Here is a 21,980-nt window from a genome sequence, read left to right as displayed (position 1 = left end):
TTTCGGGACAATAATGTTGCCATGACTTTTGAAGTAACCCTCGTATAATTGCTATTGCATTATTTTTGAAATAAAAATAACAGTGATATGAAATGAGACTGGATGCGGGAGAAGTTTAGGAAGAGGTAAGATCTGCCCCTTACGATAATTTATTTACATCGCCTCTGATCTTACCTGTAATGCAGTATAGTAACAAAATTGCAATTTCATACTTCGTTTAGGGTTACATTCATATGTGGGTCCACGCAGATAATAATACAAAGGAGTGGCATGCCACAGACCGGGACTGAAAGTGTCGAAGTGTAGTGTAGTGTTTTCCTTGCGGTACGAACTGAAATCTTAAATAATATTTAGACGATCTTCTGCTACTGATACGGGGAACATATTGAGGAAAAGAATTCGAAAACTTTACATTTCTTCAAATATCAACTTTGTTAAAGCTATTTTGCCATTTGTTAATTTGTTTTATATGTGCAGTAGAATTGCCTCAATAAAGTGTAAAGCACACCATGATTTTACTGAAAAGAAATTGTTACGTCATAGTTTTGGCCAACAATTTTATAGTTTATTGTTAATTATTGACTGGGGATTTCTTTTTGCAAAAGTGCGTCGTACACAAGAAACTTTTCTGCAATTGAAAACCTTTCCAAAAAAATAATCCAATATACACGTTTCGTTCGAATTTTTAAGATGTTTCGTTGTCATCGGTTGTTCTTGAGGAATAATCTGTGGTTATATCCACCAATTAACAGCACCTCAATCGCCTGCAATATTCGTATTTATCCCTGATATATATATATATATATATATATATATATATATTTACTTCCTCAATTTCCACATACATCATTCTGTTATCAAGGCTTGTTGTTTCTTGGCTTTGAAACCCGGTTGTGGGTTATCGCCGCGTCCTTTCGGAGGCTTCATGATCTTGAAGTGCGCATTTATGACAAGAGGTGTGCACCTGGTACTGGCTAGGAAGCCTGAGGGAAAGAGACCGCTGGGGAGACCTAGACGTAGATGGGAGGATAATCTCAGGCGGGATCTACGGGAGATAGGAGTTGAAGGAGACTGGATTTTGCTGGCCCAGGACAGGGTCCGGTGGAGGGCTTTGGTTAATTCAGTGATGAACCTTTGGGTTCTGTAAGCCATTTAGTTAGTTAGGAGTGACCAGCCCACTGATTCTGCACAACTTCTACTCAATCCTGATTTAACTGCAAGAGCCATCTAGCAGTTAATGAGGAGAGACTTGTGTGAGAAATGGCCGCTGAATTTTGCTTAAGAAACATCTCGTTTCATGATCGTAAGGTTCTTCATATCTTGGATGATATTTTAAAATATGATTTGTTCTTCCATGGTCACGTGTGACAATAACAGCTAATCACTGAGGCAAGCTCTAACTCGTATTGTTGGTCTTGCCCATTGTTGATAATGCGACCCGTTGCTAGGCATAATAAATAAACGACAAATATTTGTTTTGTTGCAGTCAGAAGAAGCATAGACGTGCAAAGTCTAGATTAATAGAAAAATGACTTCGAGTACAACGAATTATAATGTGAAAGATCAAGAACCTGCAGCTGAAGACATTCAATTTCACGGTATGGAGCGTTTTTCTGCACTAATTATATGTCAAATGAACTCTCCAGTTGACCAAGGAAGCAACCCGCCAGACACTGTTAGTACAGAAGGCCACTCATCAGAATCTTCTTATAAAAGACTAAAGGATTATTTGAAAGGTAAGTTAATTTGCAATTGCTTATTGTTGAAAATTCTTTGTATTCAGGGAGATTCAACGACGCGTTAAAGCACGTGGTGTGGGAATAATGCTTTGTAACTTTGGCTCGTGTACCGTAAGAATAAAAACTGTCTAGAAAACAACCGATTTCTGCAATAACCATTAGACGTATATTTAAATTTAAGACTTAAATCTAAAAGTAGCCTGATGATTCACGTGGTGGTGATGAAATATCTTATGGTACAATTTACAATTTTAGTAGGTTTACCATTACTAACAAATTTTAGCTTTTATGAAGGAGTCGGAGGGTGTAGTTCTGACTCCACAGCCCTGATTAATATGGTACCTCAAGAACAAAAGTTTTTCTAACACCAAATGCCAAAAACAAATGAAATCAAGGCATGACTTTTAGATGTTTATCAAATACAGTACATAAGGCCCAATAAATGTGACCATAAGATTTCTCAGTACTCATAACGTCATTTGTGTTTTAGAAATGAAGCAGAATTTATTTGTATATATAAAAAATTAGAAGAAAGGGAACATATACAACCACGTTGATCTCATCCAGTGCTTAATCTTCCTTTTCATAGTGACAATAGGTATGTAAACTTTGACTTACAATTTTACCAGGAGTACAGTGTAACTGATACTCAGACAGGGTACTGCAGCCAAGAGGGTTTAATAAAACAGAGTACTTGTACTGACAAGTCATATTTTAATATTTTTATTATTATGTACAAATAGGAACATTTACCTACAATCATCACGCAACATTAACATTTTTTGAGTGCTGCTGGTTTAGCAGAGTCTGTATTCAACAGGAAAGGAAAACCGTAGTCAAATTTCGTTTATGTAACTAACTAACTAACTAACTAACTAACTATATAGTTTATCAAACACGAAGGTTCATCACTGTGTTAACCAAATCACTCTACTGGACCCTTGTCATTGGCCAATAAAATCTAGTCTTCTTTAACTCCTATCTCCCGTAGATCCCGCCTGACATTAACCTCCCATCTACGTCTAGGTCTCCCCAGAGATATCTTCCCCTCAGGCTTCCCAACCAATACCCGGTGCACATCTCTTGTCCCAACAATGTGTGCCACATGTCCCGCCTATATCATTCTTCTCGACGTAGTCACCCTGACAATATTGGGGGTGGTTTACAAAATTTTAAGTTTTCTCCAGACTATGTCGTCTTCTCCCCTGGTTTCAAATATTGGAATAGATACACATTCAAACAAATTTTCTGTGATTTGAAATGTTCACTCATCTTGATATTCATTTAATCATGTTATATATCAACTCTTGTTTAGCTAAACAGTGGCTCAATACTTCATGATACAGAATCATAAATTGTATTGTCGAAGCTAATTAATAGTTCAGATGTTGAATCTATAGGGAACACAGTGTTTTTTTTCTAAATTACATAAGACAAACAATTTCCCAAATGAAATTTATAAATCTTCACGAGTTCCGTATTTTACACCAGTTTCTATAAGCCTTCTTTGGGAAATGTGCATTTCTGGTAAACGTTTGTTCATGCCACAGCCCGGAATTATGAAAATTCAGTGCATGTATTTCAACTGAAAAAAAAGTGAGAAAGTTATAGTTTTATTTAAACTTATATAACAATTGTTATTTTTTTAAATAACAGGTTCCTCTTAATTTTCAGGAACATTGGGGAATTCACCCAACATGTGGTATTGGTGCAAAAATCATGTTTGTGATTCGATTGCGAACACTAATTTTCAAGATGGTACTAAAGAAAGAAACTTCTATAACATGTCAAGCATAAGTCAGTTCTGGAAGGTATGAATTTAAGATAAATATGCGATTGAGACATACATGAATGCTTAAATGTAGAGATAATGAAGTGATTTAAGAAACTCATTTGCTAATTAAGTGATTAAGCAGTCGACAAAATTACTATAAAAAAGTTATCCAACTGTACAATTAATTTTCTATTGTGGTACCAGAAGGTTAATTAATATCACTTTAAAGTCAGTGTCCATACAACAAAATCCGACCTGCTGTACCCAAATGGTCTCTTTCTACCAAAGCTCAAAAATAAAATTTTATATGAATTCCGTCTATCTGTATATATTTGTATGGCCTGCCATTCTCAATCTTCCAGATTTAATCACCCTGACAGCATTACGCAATACTCCCCATTGTCATAATGTTTCTTCTATCTTGCTGCAAAAAGATAGCTCTATAAATTTTAATATTCAGATTTTGGAAAGACCACATGAAGGTAACCCCCTTGTTGACTGTCTGTGGCATATTATTGCAAACATTCACAACTTCTGTCTATATTCAATATGAAATAAATAGCACATTTTATTGCGGACTCAAAATCTTTTCTATTAACCCCCAGCACAATTTACTCGGGAAAACCATGGAAGACGAAATGGATAGGAAAAATAATTTTCAAGAAACATGTTCATAAATTTGTTTGAAGAATCTCATGGAAAGAGCCCACTTGGAAATCATTGGCATATATAAAAAAAACAGTATTAAAAAGTGTCCTGGAAGCAGGCAGGCTTTTCTCAGCATCACCACATTTATTTTAAAAAATCATAGATCATCTGATTAACTGCATATCAACAGCTCTAAGAATATTATATATCATAAAGAGTTAGTGACTGATAGTTCATATTTAGATAATGGTTTCAGAATACACTGCGTTCTACAATTAATATTTAACTTTTATGATCTTTGTTTTTACACGCGATTAACTAATTTTGTTTTCAGTTCGCAGAAACTGTAATGATCGACAGTATTTACGGAAAATCCGAAAATGATACACATCAAACATTTGTGTTGCAAGATAATAATCTGGTTGGAGTACCACGCCTACGACAGGTTTGTACATTTTCCTTTGTTACATAACATTTTCAGTGAAGTAAATTTAGCATTCTTTTGATAATAAATGATTTATGATTCATAAGTTAATCTGAATATTTTCATTGTGAATATAAAAACTTTATAGTGAATTCAGTAATGACAAGATACGTTCATATGAACTGTTTCATCATTCAGCATGTCCAATCAATAGGTGTCCCGTTACTAAGGCACAGGATTTTTGTGTGTACTGGAGTAACTAGAATGCAAATAGAACTTTATTGTCTACAGGTGAGAGTGAGAAATGATTCGTGCGTGGTACGTCAATCATTAAATCGATCAATCGAACTATGTTATGAACCATATTCACGTGCGTACGAAGATACAAAACCATTTGGGCCAGGAAATGGAACAGCGTAAGTTTTCAATTAACAGTTTTAGCAGATCCCATTTTTGATATTAATAAAAATATTCCCCTTATCTATATAGATATGAAAGATATGGCAAATTTGGTTTATTTTACAAGATGGTCGCTCAATGTCCATGCCGTGCAACACAGTTTTCTAATTTCTTTCAGGACTTTTTGAAGAAAGTAATACTCTAGTGTGTGTATGTGTATTATGTTGTCAATCCAAACAAAAATGCTGAAGCTTGCAGACAAACATTTAAAGCAGTAACCCGGTTATGTACAAGAGAATTATAGTTTCACCTTCCTGCCACCTCAAATGCATGTATCAGATGGCAAAATTTATACTAACTGGAGGTTCATCCATTTTCAACGATGAACCTTGATTTCTTACATTCTTGAATAACTCCTAAACAGAGATGTACACAATCAGAATTAATATTTCTGTATTTGTGTATCGGAATTAAAAGAAGCAGACTTATTTACTGTTTCTGACTACAGGTGGACTTATTCCACTGCAGAAGAACTGAGTGATTTCATTCATCAGGGATATTACTCATGTTATGGTGGCGGAGGATATGATGAAGATCTGTCACTGAACCGCAGTGAAACCATTAAGAAATTGCTTACCTTGAAGAACAATCAATGGATTACAGGAAGAACAAGAGCCATTTTCCTTGACCTAATGGTCTATAATGCAAATGTCGATGCAATCTTCACTGTGAAGTAAGTTCTCACTTTCAAATTCTTATCTTTAATTTCTATCTAATGTACTTTGCCATCAGGAGAGTCCAGGAGAATCACGTAGGTCTGGAAAAGAATGGTCTGAAATCATATTTATCTGAGTCACTTTATTTGGCATCCGCTCTGAATAGAAGAAATTTTGGTTCAGCTTAATATTGGGAAGCCTGAGGGGAAGAGAACGCTGTGGAGTCCTAGACGTAGATTGGAGGATAATGTCAGGCGGGAACTATGGGAGATAGGAGTTGAAGGAGACTGGATTTTGTTGGCACAGGACAGGGTCCGGTGGAGGGCTTTGGTTAATTCGGTGATGAACCTTCGGGTTCGGTCAGCCATCTTGTTAGTTAGTTAATATGGCCCCAATTCTCAAAATGCTTCTTGACTGGTATATTGTTGAAATAATTATTATATTTGTTTAACGTCAAATCACAATAAAATAGTAAGATAAGATAATTAAAATGATTAAAATATAATCTTATGTTCCATATCGAGCATTCGATTTACATCGGAACATTCACAACATGTTTCGGTTTATCAAACCGTCATCAGGTGTAAATTATAAACTTTTAAACTCAAATTACAATTATTTATATTTTTTACAATTTTATAAATTTATCATCTTTCTCATTATATTTTCTGGAAGTTGTGTCTAGATATTATCAATATAACACTATTGTTGAGGTGGTGTTATTGATGTTTATCTAGACACAACTTGCAGAAAATATACTGAGAAAGATGATAAAATTATAAAATTGTAAAAAATATAAATAATTGTAATTTGAGTTTAAAAGTTAAATCAATGGATAGTCAATTACATGCGTTCCCAGCACCCAAACATTGTTAAGTAATATAATGATATTACATTTAAAGCTCTGAAATTACGTAAATAAAATCAAAGGAATATAAAAAAAATTATTTTATACACTTATAATCGACGATGGCGTGATGAAGCGGGGTTAGTTCTCTGACGAAGTCCCTAGTTGAGGATCGTCATGTTTCTTTTAAAAAAAGGTATGTAGTGTGGACTGTCGTGATTTCTTCTTTCTTTATTTCAAAATTTCAGGATAAGGCTTCATGGCCTCAATTACATAAGAGCAAACTCGCATATGCAAATTTTGCATTTTATAAACAGCTTTTACTGATTCATCGATTTCATTAGAGCAAATTAGCTTTTACTAAACATACGTAATTGCAGAAATGACTGTATTTTTATTTTTTATTCAAAATCAGATATGTAAAAAATACGATTTAGTATAGGCAGTACGAGAAACATAATAAAAGATATAAATAACAGTAAAATATATTTAATTCACTTTTTGACTTTCAGGTTTCATAATCGGCGTTATTCTGAATCGGCGCAAATCGAGAACTACCTGTACCAGTTTTCTAAAAATGGCTCACTGTTCAAAAATAATGCTACAGAACATAATATATAGATCTCATTCTGATCTAATTTTAATTTGAAACATTTTTAATACAATAAATATTTAATTAAATACAAAGTAAAACAAATTATGACTATGTAACGTGATATCTGTAGTGTGAAATGTCCTGCAATGGATCTCTAATGAATGGACATCTAGGTCAGTGGCGTACTACAAAATTACTATGAATAATCAGCCTCACGAAACAAAGTCTTTCTTGATAAGCTAATAGTTGGTTAGCTAGTAAAGAAATCCCCTGTCATTTATGAAAACGGTGTAACTTTCATTCATTAATTTATCTTAAGCCCCATATTATACAGGGTGATTCTAAAAGGACATTACAAATTTGAAAGTGTATAGAAATTTATTCATAAGGCATACAGAATCGGGTGAGGTGTCATTTTGTAGCAAAACAAATAAAGGTTTGCCTCAAACAGTCATTTTGGTTCGATGTGATTGTCATTGGTGATACGGCCAGACATCCCACCTGAAATATAATTTCTTGCCAAATACAATCCAGCATATCCGGTGTCACTTCTGCAACTGCGACAGTGATTTGAGCTTTGAGCTCCTTGAGATTGGCAGATAATGTTTGAACAAACACACGATCTTTAATGAAACCCCATACAAAAAAAATTGAGAGGTGTCAAATCTGTAGAACGAGATGGCCATGCTATCGGCCCTGTTCGACCAATCCACCGACCTGGGAAACGATTATTGAGGAAATCCCGGTTTCCTGTGAGATAGTGAGGTGGTGCGCCGTCTTGCTGGAAGTGAATGCGTCCTTCTTGGTCATCTTCGTCTAACTGTGGTATGAGAAAATTTTCGAGCATATCCAGATACACGATACCGTTGATGGTTCTCTCATGGAAAAAGAACGGGCCGTACACTTTAACTTTGCTAAGGGCACAAAACACATTCACCTTTGGGCTGTCACGAACATGTTTCAGATGTGCACGTGGATTTTAGCTGCCCCAAATCCTGCCGTTGCAGGTGTTCACCTTACCACTGACATGAGATGTCGATCCATCACTAAGATTATGTAGTTATGTTTGGTCTTCCCCTCTCCGATGCAACATTTCTGCACAGAATTCCTGATGAGTCACTTTATCTTAGCACAATTGTAAATCTGTATGGTTTTAAGTGCAAACGTTTTCGTAACACGAGCCAAATGGTCGGTTGTGGAATGCCAGTCTTACGAGACGCACGTCGCGTTGATTTCGCAGGACTACGGACAAAGCTCTCCCTCACTCGTTCCACGACAGCATCAGAAACACGCAGGCCACCTGAAGATTTGTCATGGCGAACAGAACAACCAGTATCAACAAAATTCTTGTGCCAAGAGTAAATTGTAGGTCTACTGGGAGGATCCTTGCCATACAGGGTGTGAAAATTCCGTTGAACTATTGTCGCAGATTTCGTTTCTTCAAACCACAGCGCGCTTCGCACCTGTGAAAGTAGATATTTTGAAATGCACTGCCGCTTGCACTCGCGGTGACGGAATTCGGTACTACAGCATAACGTGAGTCTAACTTGATTTGTTTTGCTACAAAATGACACCTCAAGTGATTCAGTATGCTTTCTGATTAAATTTCTATACACTTTCAAAGTCGTAAAGTCCTTTTAGAATCACCCTGTATATGCGCCTAACTATATGTCTGAGCATTATAACTAAAAGGTATCTTGTTTGTGCCACCCAAGAGTACAGCTTAACCAATTGGTGATTACTGAAATTCTTTATGTCTTTATTAACAGGCTTCTTTTTGAGAATTCACAAACACGAGGAATCTACACATCTTACTACCGCGAGACAGTGAAGTTCCATCGACTTGAGACTGCGTATGACTACTTTGTCGCGGTCTGTGAATGCATGTTCGTAGCATTCATATTTTTCTACACCATAGAAGAGATAGTGGATATCGTGGTCTTAAAACGCATTTGCATTCAGTCTGTATGGAATGGTTTCGATCTGATCATTCTTATGGTAAAATTCTGTACTCTGACTTTAGATATTGATTGAATGAAAGTAGTATTTCCTTCAACCATTTCATATTGACATTAATAGTTAAGATACAAGAATCATATTTCTAAGACGTTCATTGGTGTTTCAAAGACGTAATTTGCAAACTAAGTGAGAAACCTGTTCTGGTATTATAGATGTCACTTTCTTTCCAAATTTATTACCCTTTAATCCTAATGCCATTTACATATTATCATTAACATCACGTCAAAACAAAGGATAAGTGAAGTTAATGCATTAATACTGTTATTTGGGATACACATTTAAGGAGAGATTTAAATACATATAAAGAATCAGGAATACCATTCATTGGATTATGAAAATTCCTATGATTTCATCTTCACACACATAAATAAATTTGCTCTTAACAGAAAAATTTTTGGACTATGAGTTTGAATACTAAATATGTCACTTGCAAGTGATTTTTCTTTCCATCATTCTACTACAATCTGAAGTGTAGATCCTATTGTTAAATATTAAATTAAACTTTAAATTAATCTTAGAATGAAGACGATAGTGATTTATAAAATATGTACTTACATGAAACCTGCAGCAAAATTCATACAGCTAAATATTTATCTGACTCATTTTCCACCAAAACAGTCTCCAATGCTCTTTAACTTTACACTAGAATACGCCATCAGGAAAGACCAGGATAGGTAGGAGTGTTTGCAATTGAATGGGACACATCAGCTATTGGCATATAATTTCTTGGGTGACGGTATAATTAGAATGAAGAGAAGTTTCACTTGAAGCTAGTAGAAAGGTCGGACTAGAAGTAAACTCAGACAAAACTAAGTACATGTTAGTATCTCGTCAGCAGACAAGTGGGCAGAATCATATTACGGTCGCTCATAAATCCTTCGGAAGTGTTGGAAATTTCAAATATAGGACAGGAACACGTGGAGGGCTCTGGTTAATTCATTGACGAACCTTCGGGTTCCATAAGCTATCTAGTTAGTTAATTAGTTATTAAACTTAGAATAAATAGGCATTTGCTACTTCCTCTGTGGTTTCTGTTCATTTTTAAGTTACTCATACATTTGGCTATGTTAAATAACAATTAAATAACCTACAGAGTTTTTTTATGGGCAATTCTGCGTGGATGAAGTCTAATGCACTTAATTCTGTCAGTGATTGTAACTTTATGCTTGTTTTGTTTCTTCCCCAGATTGGCTATTTTGTTATATGGATGAGAATCTCTAGCTATGTGATTATTGAACCACAAATAATTCAACATATTTCTGACGAGAAGTTCGCAAACTTTTACTCATTTCATTACTATCAAGACTTTTACGACGATGCAACTCTTCTTCTGTTTTTAGTAACATGCCTCACAATCATCAAATACGTGTGTATAATAGACAATAATTTTGAATTCGTCAATCCGCTTTTGAGGGTAAGTGAATATGTAAATTTTGTTATCCTGCAGTTTTGGTACGATTTCTAATTGATGCTGATTTATAAAGTTCTTACCAGATTCTAATGAGATGATACTGATGTAACTTCATAAACACAATGGTATTTAATGTCTTCCCTTCTTATTTTACAGAACTGGAAGGAGATTACTGCAATTTCAGTTGTCATCATCGTAATTTATGTCACATGCATTCATATGTCATACACAAATTATTGTTGTAAAGGTATGTTTCTATATATGTATATGAGCATGTGTATATAAATGTGTATGTATGTATGTAGGGTTTTAGGTTTTCACAGCAGTGAGTTTGAAGATTGGATTCTTCTGGGTTGTTGTGTCGTCATCAGGGCGATGAACTGCCCTTTTGACGGAGGCACCATGACCTCTGAAACGTTGGTAAACATCTACCAAACTACGCGGCGCAACATCCCAGAAGACAGAAATCTTCATTGGATGTTATCTTAACCGATTAAACAAACTACGCATCCAGAATTGTTCAACATCGACAGTTTACACTAGTGTGAATTTGTGTTTGAGAAGAATCTACCTTGAATTATTTAACCTTAAGAAAATTCACAAAAATTAATACAAGTGTGTTCAACACAAGCATCACTAGAGCTCACCATGGATATGCTTATCGACTCCTTATGGTCTCCCATCACAACACTAAATCTCCTGAAGATCAATCTTATGTTATTCTTGCATTTTCTAATTCTTCAAAGTTGTTACATTCCAATAGTTTTCACAAAGAAAATTCTGCATGCATTTGACTCTTTAAGTTACATCTTCAGGTCACACTAACTTCCTACTGTCTGCCTGCCAGGAAAAAAATTCCTGCAGGGGGAAGGCGTTTCTGGTGAGGTGCATGGGGAATGTTTGCTATCAGGTGGACTACAGGGCTGATATTAGTAGCAAGTGTGACGCAGACTGAAAACATCAAGCAGTTAAGAGTAACGTGTAGTGAGTGCGCCTGTAATGTGTTCTGTGGGTGTTGTGATAATATTTTAGATTAAATCACTGTGCCACTGTGAGGTAATCTTAAAGCTATTCCCATTAGGACATACGAAAGCCTTCTGTCTGTTTGTTTAGTGGTTGAGGAAAGAATGGTTTTAGGATGGCTAATAGCATCTCGTCACTCACAGCGAAATATTAAGCTTGCGCGTATATCGACTTCCTAGCAGGGATTTTATTCTGGTCGGTGGACAGTACATTTCAACATCCTGACAATAGTAATTAGGTCTACTTACCCTTGAGACTTTGAATCTGACAGGCTCCACTGCCCACTTATTAGGATTCGACTCTAAGCACTTTTACTAACAGTTCAACTTCCTTATCACTGTATCTGCACAAACTAAATATAGATTCTCATCTGACAAGGACATAATGTGAAATAAAATTTAAACCAAGTTTTAACATTGACTTCAGAACATTTCCCTCTTACAGTAACAAACAGCTTGTGCTTGTACAAAAAACAATAAAATAAATAAGCAACAAGGAAATGTAAGAAATGTATTGGTGACAAATGAGTACAAACATTGACAATTCTAGTAACCTTAATAATTTACTGATTCTTTCTTTAATCACAGGTGAATGATTTCCAAACATTTTCGACGACTGTCTCAACACTTTGAGAAATTGATGTCAAAACTTGGATATGGAAGGAAGAATGGCGGGGAAGATAATAATCCAGATAATACAGTAAAGTTAATTTAAAAATATTATTGTCTACTTAATTCTGATTTACTGAAGATTTTCATGTGTATTCATTTATTAATTTACTACAGTAATTCAAATCCAAAATTTTGTGTTGATGGTGCGTTTCAAAAATAACAAGTTTTCTGGATGCTTTCCATTGTCTAATACAATACAATCCTGTGTACGGAGTTGGGAATTAGCTCTACAGATTGATCCTAGCAGATAGAGTTCCATCTTCGAAATGTCGTGTAATTTTATGATTTTATTAGACGATGGAAAATACTCAGAAAACCTTATATTTGACTACAGTTACATTCATTTATTTCTTCAGACAGAATTTCAATATTGAAGACAAAATGTTATTGATTAATATTTCTATTACACCACAGAACACTGCTATAATTAAATTTGCGTGAACTTATTTTTGATTTGATATTCTGTAGCTTTATTTTGTATGTTTGGCCAGTGATATTGTTTAGCCTTATAAAATGTGTTTATGTGTAATGAAATCATAAGTTTAGCGGATGACTTCTTTACATTTACATTTTTATGTGTAGCAAATGAAATTGTTTCGACATAGTCGTTAAGTTTGTGAATATTTCGTGAGTCGAATTCTCCTACCCCCACCCAATGAATTAATAGTCCCTGGGCAACGACTGGGCTATGCGAAGTATCTTTGTTTCCCGCCTCGTTCCATCAATGATGACTTGTTTAATTTCACAGTCATAATAAAATGATCTTAGAAATCCGAGATCTATAAAGTAAAAACAGCAGGTTGAGCTTTGGATTTCCATGTTAGACTACAAAATGGAATATTCCACAAAAAATTACCTAAGCAGCTTATTCTTTTAGGCATCACACACAACTGGCAAAATTTTCCTTTATGTGTTATGATTCAATATATTTCAGTTATATTATAATAAACTTATTACAAAGTTGGGTCTAGAAAAGAAACTGGACAAATGACGTCTATTCATACATTCCCCATGCTTAAGTCCAGTGCTTCTGCATAGTTGAAGCACTTTTCTGTCTATCCCATTCACATTTGCTTTCCTGTAAAATACTGCAATTGCATACAACAAAGGAGTGCTTATTTATTCATTACGATAATACTCACTGAATATCTGTGGAACTCTTATAGTTACAGAACCTCATCTTGGGTTGCAGCTATGCCATATGAGATTATACTGCGAATTCTGTAAGATTTGACCCCTGCGATTGCCCCTAATGTGGGTAACTCGGGCGCGCAATTTTTGGTAGTCGGGACTGCGTACGCGCCGTCCCGGTATTTCTTTGTGTTCATGTTGCTTTATTATATTGTATGTACGTAATGGGAATTTTAAGACGCAGACGCATTCCTGGAAATGGTAAACTTATAACTAAAACGGGAATTTTGCTAACGCTAACGGTGTTCTGTCGTGGCGGGAGCCTCGACCATTAAAATTAAGGTCTGTTACTGCTGATGGGAAGTTATCCCGTCAAACAAAATGTCCAAAGAATTATGTTGGTTCGTTGTCTGGGTTTGAACCCAGAGAGGGAGGGGCCGTTTCGGATAAAGGCCCCTGCGGTTTCGGTGGGAGATTACTTGCGCGGCGTACACCGGGATAGTGGCCGGGAGACCGGTGAAAGGGGCGACTGCACCTCTCCCCTCTACAGCTGGGGCCTCGAAAGAGATTAAAGGAGCGAGGGACGTGAATTCGTCCCGCAGACCGCCCCCCGCTCACCCTGCCGCGCTGAAACCGCCGAGCGGGACAGTCAAGCCCTCAGCCAAAGGACACGGCGCCCAGCCGGGACCCGCTTCCTCGACGGAGGAGGCAATTTGGCTCAGGTATCCCAGGGCTTCCGGTCACCTGTCCGGGCCTCTGACTGGCCACGCCACACTTTATTGTGTCGGTAGCACGAGGCCACGACGTGGCGAAAGTGCGTGCTCTAACCGAGATCGGCGGGTTGCGGGTCAAGGTGGAGACGTACGTCGCACCGAAGGGACCCATGCAGTGCAAGCGGTGCCAACGCTTCGGGCACACGCAGCGGAACTGCGGCTATGCACCTAGGTGCGTGGCCTGCGGGGACGCCCACCCATCCGGGTCGTGTGCCACCCCCAAGCAGCAGCTGCGGGGGCAACCACACTGCGAACTATAGAGGTTGCAGCAAGTGGAAGGAAGCCAAGGCGGCCGCTGCACAGCGTGCGAAAGGGGATCGCGGCAGAAAGGACGGCGTCTCCACGCGCCTGCCAGCGCCCAAATCGGCGCCAGCTAAGCCTTCCCTCGAGCAGGAGAACTTGGGCCCTGGGTGGAACCACGTGGTCCGTGGTGGCCGCGTCGTCAAGGCTGAGGCTATGAAGAACCCCGCCTCAACGCCGTCCGGCGCTATTGCACGGACTGAGCGGCGGGCTGTCACTAAGGACGGCAATGCCAAGCCCGCTCGTCCTGTAGTCAAGGTGGCCAAACCCACTCCACCCGCTCCCAAGAGGATTGCACCCGCTCCCAAGAAGACCACACCCAGTGCTAAGAAGACCGCACCTGCTCCCAAGAAGATTGACCCCACCCAAGGGTCAGTCACCGGTCCAGGGCATCACAGATCTCCCGGAGAGCCTCCCGACCCAGGCCTGCGTCGAGTTGACATGCCGTCTTCTCGCCGTGGTCCATTCCCTTCCATCCGGGGGGCCCGTTCGCGAGCCGTCCTCAAAAACGTTATCCTCTTCATAGCCGAGTATGACTGCGCGGCCTAGGAGACAGGGAGGTAAGGCCTTGCGGCTGGCTTCCTGGAACGCCGACGGTGTTCGCGGCAGGAAGCTGGAGCTGTAACAGTTCCTTGGTATATACGGAGTCGATGTTTGCCTCCTGAACGAGACGCACCTCACGTCGGGTCGGGCCTTGAGGTTCGCGAACTACGTTTGCCACCGTACGGACCGCCCGACGCTAGGGGGTGGCACAGCGATCCTTGTCCGCAGGGGCATTGATCATTACCCTGTGCCGGTCTCGGGTCTACAGCAACTAGAAGCAACCGCCATTCACCTGGTGCTGGCAACCAGGAAAGTTAAGCTCGTGGCGGCATACCTCGCACCCACCCGGCCATGGATAGAGTCGGACCTGACCGAGTGCTTGAGCGGGGGTTTCCCGGTCCTATCGGCTGGTGACCTCAACCCGAAACACACGGACTGGAATTCTAGCCTTATCTCTGCTAGGGGCTCGCTCCTGCGTGATTACGCCAACAGAAATTCCTGCTTAATCTACGGGCCCAATTCCTCAACCACGGCTCCTTACACACACAACGCAACCCCCGACGTCCTTGATATTGTCCTCATCAAGGACTTCGTCCTACCGGTGTACCTGACTGTCTGCCCCGCACTCAGCTCAGATCACCTGCCCGTCCTCATCGACACCACCTGCCGATCATCCTTTTAGAACTCACGTGACCGCCCGGACTTCGCGAGAATGGACTGGGCTGCATTCCAGGCTTGCCTCGAAAGCAGACTCCCGGGGAACCCCGTGGTAAACGACGAGGAGGCAATCGACAAGTGCGTCGAGGAGCTGACCAGTGCTATCCTGGAAGTCACAGCAGCGTCCGCTCCCAAGCTTCGACCCCGCATTGACAGGCGACCGCTTCTGCCCGCTAGTATTCGGGATGAAATACGCCTGAAGAACCAGCAGAGGAGGCGGTGGCAGGTCACGAGGGACCCCGCTCTTAAGACCCAGGTCAATCGACTCCAGAGGTCGGTGACCTACCGTCTCAACGAGTGGCGGAACGAACAGTGGAGCGACACGCTCGAATCCTTGGACTGCGAGGACCAGTCGCTTTGGAAGATGACCAAGCGGGTGATGCGAGTCCCCACTCCGTCGCCCCCCTTGATAGTGCCGGGAGGACTGGCTCTCTCGAACCTCGAGAAGGCAAAAGCCCTGGCCGACAGCCTTGAGGTCCAATTCCAGCCGGTAGACAACCCGTCGGACCCGGCTGCAATTGACATGGTTAACGAGGCGATGCGAGCATACGAGTATGCCCCCGCAAGTGAACCGAAATTAACCAGTCCCTCGGAGGTCCTTCAGGCCATCAAGGGACTCAAGGTTGGCAAGGCTCCGGGCCCCAACGGTATACCGAACAGGGTCCTGAGACATCTCCCACGACGCGCGGTAACCTTTCTCACGAAAGTGTTCAACGCGGTCCTCCGCAGGCAGCACTTGCCCTTGGCATGAAACCACGCTCGCGTGGTGTCCATACTGAAACCGGGGAAGGACCCCACGCTACCTTCTTCCTATAGACCCATCAGTCTTCTCGACATGGTCGGCAAGCTCTGCGAGAAGATACTCCTAACGAGGGTCCTACACGAGGTCAGCGAACGCGGGCTGCTGGGCGACGAGCAGTTTGGGTTTCTACCCAGACATAGCATGTCGTTGCAGCTGGCTCGCTTTGTCGAAAGGGTCAACAGAAACCTTGATTAGAAGCGGCTAACCGGCACGATTTTCCTGGACGTGGCCAAAGCCTTCGACACAGTCTGGGTCCAAGGCCTCCTATACAAGCTGACCGTCCTCAATTTCCCTTCGAACCTGGTTGAAACCATCTCTTCCTACCTCGCTGACCGGACATTCCAGACGTCCTTCCAGTCGGCCGCGTCCACACGTCGAGCCATGCGGGCTGTAGTTGTGCAGGGCGGACTTCTCTCCCCAGTGCTCTTCAGTATCTATGTCAACGACATACCCACTCCGTCCCGCCACGTCGAGTTAGCACAGTACGCGGACGACACGGCTCTAGTAGCCACATTCGGTAGCCCAACGCTTCTGGTCAGGTATCTGGAGACCTACCTCAGTAGACTTGAGCTCTGGCTCAGGGCCTGGAGGATTGCTATCAACGTCTCGAAGAGCACCGCGGTTCTCTTCATTTCCGCGAGAAGACACATCCAACAGCCCCGAGCAGTGCAGTTCCTCGGACAGCCGATCCAATGGGTCAAAACAGCGCAGTATCTGGGGGTCACCCTTGACGCCGGGCTTACCTGGTCGGCGCACGTCAACCAGGTGGGAAAGAAGGCGGCGCAACGATTAGGTGTGCTAGGCCCGCTCATCAATAGGAGAAGTGGCCTGTCCATCGGGAACGGTGTGCTGCTCTATAAGCAGCTCATCCGTCCCATGATGGATTACGCATGCCCGATCTGGAGGTCAGCTGCCCGCAGCCACGTCCGGAAGCTGCAAGTTCTGCAATCCAAGTGTCTTCGCATTGTTACTAACGCGCCCTGGTACGTTAGTAACAGGCAAATACATGAGGATCTGGGGGTCCCTTCCTTTGCCGACCACACCAGAGCACTGACTGAGAGATTTGACTCGAGGTTAGCTGGTGTGGGGAACCCCTTAGTTCGGCAACTCGGGAGGCACTCGTGCCGAACGAGGGCTGCCAGAGGTCGCCCAAGGGCAACCGAGGGCGACCGATGTTCAGCAGGCCAGCCGAGGCCGTCCCCAAAAGACGGCCAAGTCGGCACAACGAGTGGTTAGACTACTCGGCTACACTGACTGATGTTTTCCGTGCTTTTCCTCAGTTGTAAGGCGAATGCCAGGGTATAACTTAATAGGGGCACGGCCCGCCACCCTCCCCCCCGATCATGGAGGCCATCAGCTGAAGTGATCTCCCCCCATGCCGCAGAGGCCTTCAGCCGAAACGGCCCCTCCCTCTCTGGGTTCAAACCCCGGAGATCCAACCAACCAAATCCCTTTGGACAACTTGCCTGACGGGATAACCTCCCATCAGCAGCAACAGATCCCAGTTTGAATGGTCGAGGCTCCCGCCACGACGAAACCCCTTTAGCGATAGCAAAATTATCGTTTTTATATTAAGACCGTTTACCATTTCCAGCAATGCGCCTTGTGCGCAGGAATGGTGTTACCTAGGTAGTGACGATGCTTGCGCTTGCGCAGGACTCCGCCCTCAGTTAGCTTTTTGGTTGGTTGGTTGGAGAGCTACCGAGTCCGTCAGATCTGTTGAGGCAGAGACGGAGCCCGGCAGGGACCGGTTACGCAGAGACCTTGTCTGGCAGAGACCGGGTTTGGTAGGGATTTGGTAGCTAAATTTTTAAGAAAAATTGAATTTCGAATGTAAAAACATTTCAAATAGTTGAACATCAAAATAATTTGCAAACATTTTGAAATTTTGTTATATTGTTCGTCTTAAGACAATTTCCATCATTTTTTATTTTTCGAATTATTTTTTTTTTTTTTTTTTTTTTTAAACAAATCGGAATTTTTCCTTACCAGTCCCACTCAGAAACGGTCTCTGATGGACACGGAATCTGCAAAATCCGGGCTCTGCTTTTCTGTCTGTTCATCGCCAAGTCCTTGCCGGATTCCGTCCCTCCTTCAACCGGCCTCTCCCGGAATCGGTCTCTGCCTCACCCAGTCTCTTCCACATCCGATCTTTGCAGAGACGGCCCGTCGGAGACCGGATGATACACAGACCGCATCGTGGAGTGACCGAGTACGGCAGGAACAGGGTTCGGTAGAGACCGGGAGAATTTAGAAAGAAAATCAAATTTTTCAAAACTTTCAAAGTCAAACAAAGCTCGAAACTTTCCACAAAGCGCATAAAACTAAAAGAATTCAACTTCAAAAAAGATTGAAGTTGAATTTCTTGGTTTTGTTCGCACTTTAGACAATTTCTAGCAATTTTTTGATTTTTCGAAAATTTCAGAATATTCAAGCATTGTTTTTAAAAATTTGCTGCTCTATCCCTACCACAAACTGTCTCTGCTGGACCCTGTCTCTCCCACACCCGGTCTTTGCAGAGACGCTCCGGCAGAGACCGGTTGTACACAGACTAGATCGTGCAGATACCGGTTCCGGCAAAGATACAGTGTCAGACACAGGATGCGGCAGAGAATGGTTGTGGAAGGGATCTAGCGAGGAGAATTTTGAAAAAGAAATTTGGAAAAATTTTCGAAAAATCAAAAAATGAAGGAAATTTTCCGAAAAGCGTGCAAAACTAAAAAATAAAAAAATCAACTTCAAAAAAGTTTTCAAATTATTCGAAAAATTTGGATTTTGTGCGGTTTTTAGACACTTTAGATTAATTTTTATTTTTAGAAAAATTTGAAAAAATCAAGAAAATATTTCAAAACTTGCCTACCCGATTATTACGAAAAAGCGGTCTCTGCCAGACTAGGTCTCAGCCTCACCGGTCTCTGCCGGACTCAGTGTCTGACTCAGCCGGCTCTGCCGGACTCATGCTCTACCTCACCCAGTCTCTGCGACACCCGTCTTTGCAGACACCGATACCATCAGAGACAGGGACCTTCAGAGATAGTGCACGGCAGAGACTGGGTCCGGCATAGACTGTTCGTGGCAGGGGTCGATTGGGGAGAATTTTGAAAAGAAATTCAAAATTTTCGAAAAATCAAAAATGATGGGAATTTTCGAATTTCGCACAAAACTAAAAAAGTAAAATTTCGAATTCAATATTTTGTTAATCAATCCGAAAATTTTCTGTTTTGTGGCCTTTTAATCAATTTCTACCTATTTAATTTTTCGAAAAAAAATTCAAAATTTTCCTTCTCGATCCCTACCAAAACCGGTCTCTGCCATACCCTGCCTACCACTCACGGACTTTGTTGAAATGGCCCGGGAGTGACCGGGTGATGCACAGACCGTATCGTGTCCGGTAGAGACAGGGTCAGCAGAGACAGCATAAGGTAGAGACCAGTTGCGGTCGCTATCGAATGGGGAGAAATTTTTAAGAACTTTAAATGTTTCAAAATTTTCGAAAATTAATAAAAATTTTGCAAAAAGCGCACAAAACTAAACAATTTTGAAAATTTTTGACTTTTTCAAATAATTCGAACATTTTAGGTTTCCTCTTACTTTTAGACAATTTCCAGCATTTCCCTTTATTTGGATAATTTTCAAAATTTCTAAACTCTTAAAAATTTGCCTACAGGTTACCGACCAAAACCAATCCCTTACGGAGCCTGTCTCTGCCACACCCGGGGTTTGCAGAGACGGCCAGGTACAGACCGGGTGATACACAGACCGGATCGTGCAGAAACCGAATCTGGTAGACAGGGTCCGTCAGGGACAGGTTACGGCAGAGACCGGTTTCTGTAGTGACCGGTTGTGACAGAGATCCGGTGAGGAGAATTTTGGATAAAATTCAAATTTTTCATAAATTTTCGAAATCGCAAAAATAATGAAAATTGTCAAAAAACGCCCAAAACTAAAAAAATTTGAAATATCTAACTTTAAATAAATTTTCAAATCATTTGGAAATTTTTGATTTAGTGCGCTTTGTAGACAATTTCCAGCATTTTTTTGATTTTTCGAAAATTTTGAGGATTTCGAAAATGTTATTATAAATTTGGTTACATGAGACTATACCAAACCCGGTCTCTGCCGGACTCAGTATCTGCCTCATTCGTTCTCTGCAGGACACTGGCTCTTCTTCACCCATTCTCTGCCACGCCCGTCTTTACAGAGACGAATCAGCAGAGACCGGGTGATACTGACCGGATCGTGCAGAGACCGAGTCCGGCAGTGACAGGGTCCGTCAGGGACAAGACACTGCTGAGATCGGATTTGGGAGAGACTGGTTGTGACAGGTACTTGGTGGTGAGAATTTTAAAAAAAAAAATCAAAATTTTCGAAAAGTGAAAAAATGATGAAAATTGTACGAAAGGCGCACAAAACAAAAAAAATTGAAAAATTACTTCAAGAAACTTTTTTAAATATTTCGAAAAATTTTGTTTTATGCGCCTTTTAGACAACTTACAGCATTTGTTTTCGAAAATTTTGAAAAATTTAAACAATTTTCTAAACATTTCTCCTACCCGGTCCCATCCAGAAACTATGTCTGATACACCCGGGTTCTACCGGACTCGGTCTGTGCCTCCCTCAGTCTCTGTTACACCTGGTCATTGCAGAGACGGCCCGGCAGAGACCGAGTGATAGAGAGAGGCGGGATCGTGCAGAGATTATGTTGTGGGAGTGATTAGCGTATCCATTCAAGGCCATTGGCTTTCTACTATTTCCTTGCTGAACGGAGTTCCCCTCTTCATCCCTAGCAGCTTCTAGAACCAAGCAAAGACTGCGAAACGTGCGGGCCCTTAATTCACCCACTTTTTTTATTTTATTTAGTGTTCTGTCTGACGACAGGTCCATATGAACAGGATCCTTCAATCCTTTTCTCGGACTGGGACCTGTTCATATACGTTCTTGGCAGATGATCCAGAAGTGGTTTGCCATTGCCTTCTTCTGTGTGTGAATGGAGTAATTGTTGGGATGCCACGGAGGAAAACTCCGTGTTGCCTAGACCACGGCCTTGCCCAACACAAGTTATAAATTCGGGCACCACCGGGAATCGAACCCGAGACCCCAGGATTACAAGGCCAGCCTTCTAACCGCTAGACCACCGTGCTGGGAATTACGAAACAATTTAGTGACCTTGATCAGGAAATGGAGCTGCCCTATGTACTACAGTACAAAGCAAAACACAAATATCCCTTTCCTCTCACTTGTATAATCATTTACCTGCTAAGGGGTGTTTTGTTTAGGCCAAACGGAAACGCTCCACTTTCCCGAAAAAGCCCCCTACTCGGTTTAAAATTTGACGTTCAATTTTGACGATAATCAAACAGGAATGGAAATCTTTATTACGATTCTGTACAGGCACAATGGAGACAAGAACACAACCACAAATGCCGCTATTACAGAAGATTATCACCG

The 21,980-nt window shown here is 41.1% G+C and overlaps 1 protein-coding gene across 3 annotated transcripts; it reads left to right on the top strand.

The window, feature by feature from the left end:
• Positions 1-1,453: 1,453 nt before the first annotated feature.
• LOC110839976 (polycystin-2-like) lies at positions 1,454-13,245 on the top strand. Of its 3 annotated transcripts, XM_087345809.1 has the most exons (10): positions 1,607-1,736; positions 2,230-2,337; positions 3,414-3,550; positions 4,496-4,606; positions 4,877-5,001; positions 5,493-5,717; positions 8,912-9,140; positions 10,348-10,575; positions 10,729-10,819; positions 12,183-13,245. In XM_087345809.1, exons 3-10 carry the CDS (start codon positions 3,437-3,439, stop codon positions 12,188-12,190), a joined length of 1,131 nt encoding a protein of 376 aa, XP_087201935.1. In that variant the 5' UTR covers positions 1,607-1,736; positions 2,230-2,337; positions 3,414-3,436; the 3' UTR covers positions 12,191-13,245. The 3 variants fall into 3 exon arrangements, with proteins under 3 accessions (XP_087201934.1, XP_087201936.1, XP_087201935.1); XM_087345808.1 differs by lacking the exon at positions 2,230-2,337 and having other exon boundaries at positions 1,454-1,736; XM_087345810.1 differs by lacking the exons at positions 2,230-2,337; positions 10,729-10,819; positions 12,183-13,245 and having other exon boundaries at positions 1,455-1,736; positions 8,912-9,028; positions 10,348-10,504.
• Positions 13,246-21,980: the final 8,735 nt, after the last annotated feature.

This window comes from Zootermopsis nevadensis, unplaced genomic scaffold (genome assembly GCF_977971745.1).
Source record: "Zootermopsis nevadensis isolate Lab colony 2312 unplaced genomic scaffold, Znev_1.0 Znev_ptg000009l, whole genome shotgun sequence".
Taxonomy (NCBI): domain Eukaryota; kingdom Metazoa; phylum Arthropoda; class Insecta; order Blattodea; family Termopsidae; genus Zootermopsis; species Zootermopsis nevadensis.
Note: the sequence above shows the minus strand (reverse complement) of the source record. Positions and strands in the feature narration are given on the sequence as shown.

Excerpts from the sequence above, each read along its gene's own strand:
- LOC110839976 (XM_087345808.1), top strand. The coding sequence starts at position 1,529 with ATGACTTCGAGTACAACGAATTATAATGTGAAAGATCAAGAACCTGCA. Across the intron at positions 1,737-3,413 it reads ACTAAAGGATTATTTGAAAG|GAACATTGGGGAATTCACCC; the intron begins GTAAGTTAATTT and ends CTTAATTTTCAG. Across the intron at positions 10,576-10,728 it reads TCGTCAATCCGCTTTTGAGG|AACTGGAAGGAGATTACTGC; the intron begins GTAAGTGAATAT and ends CTTATTTTACAG.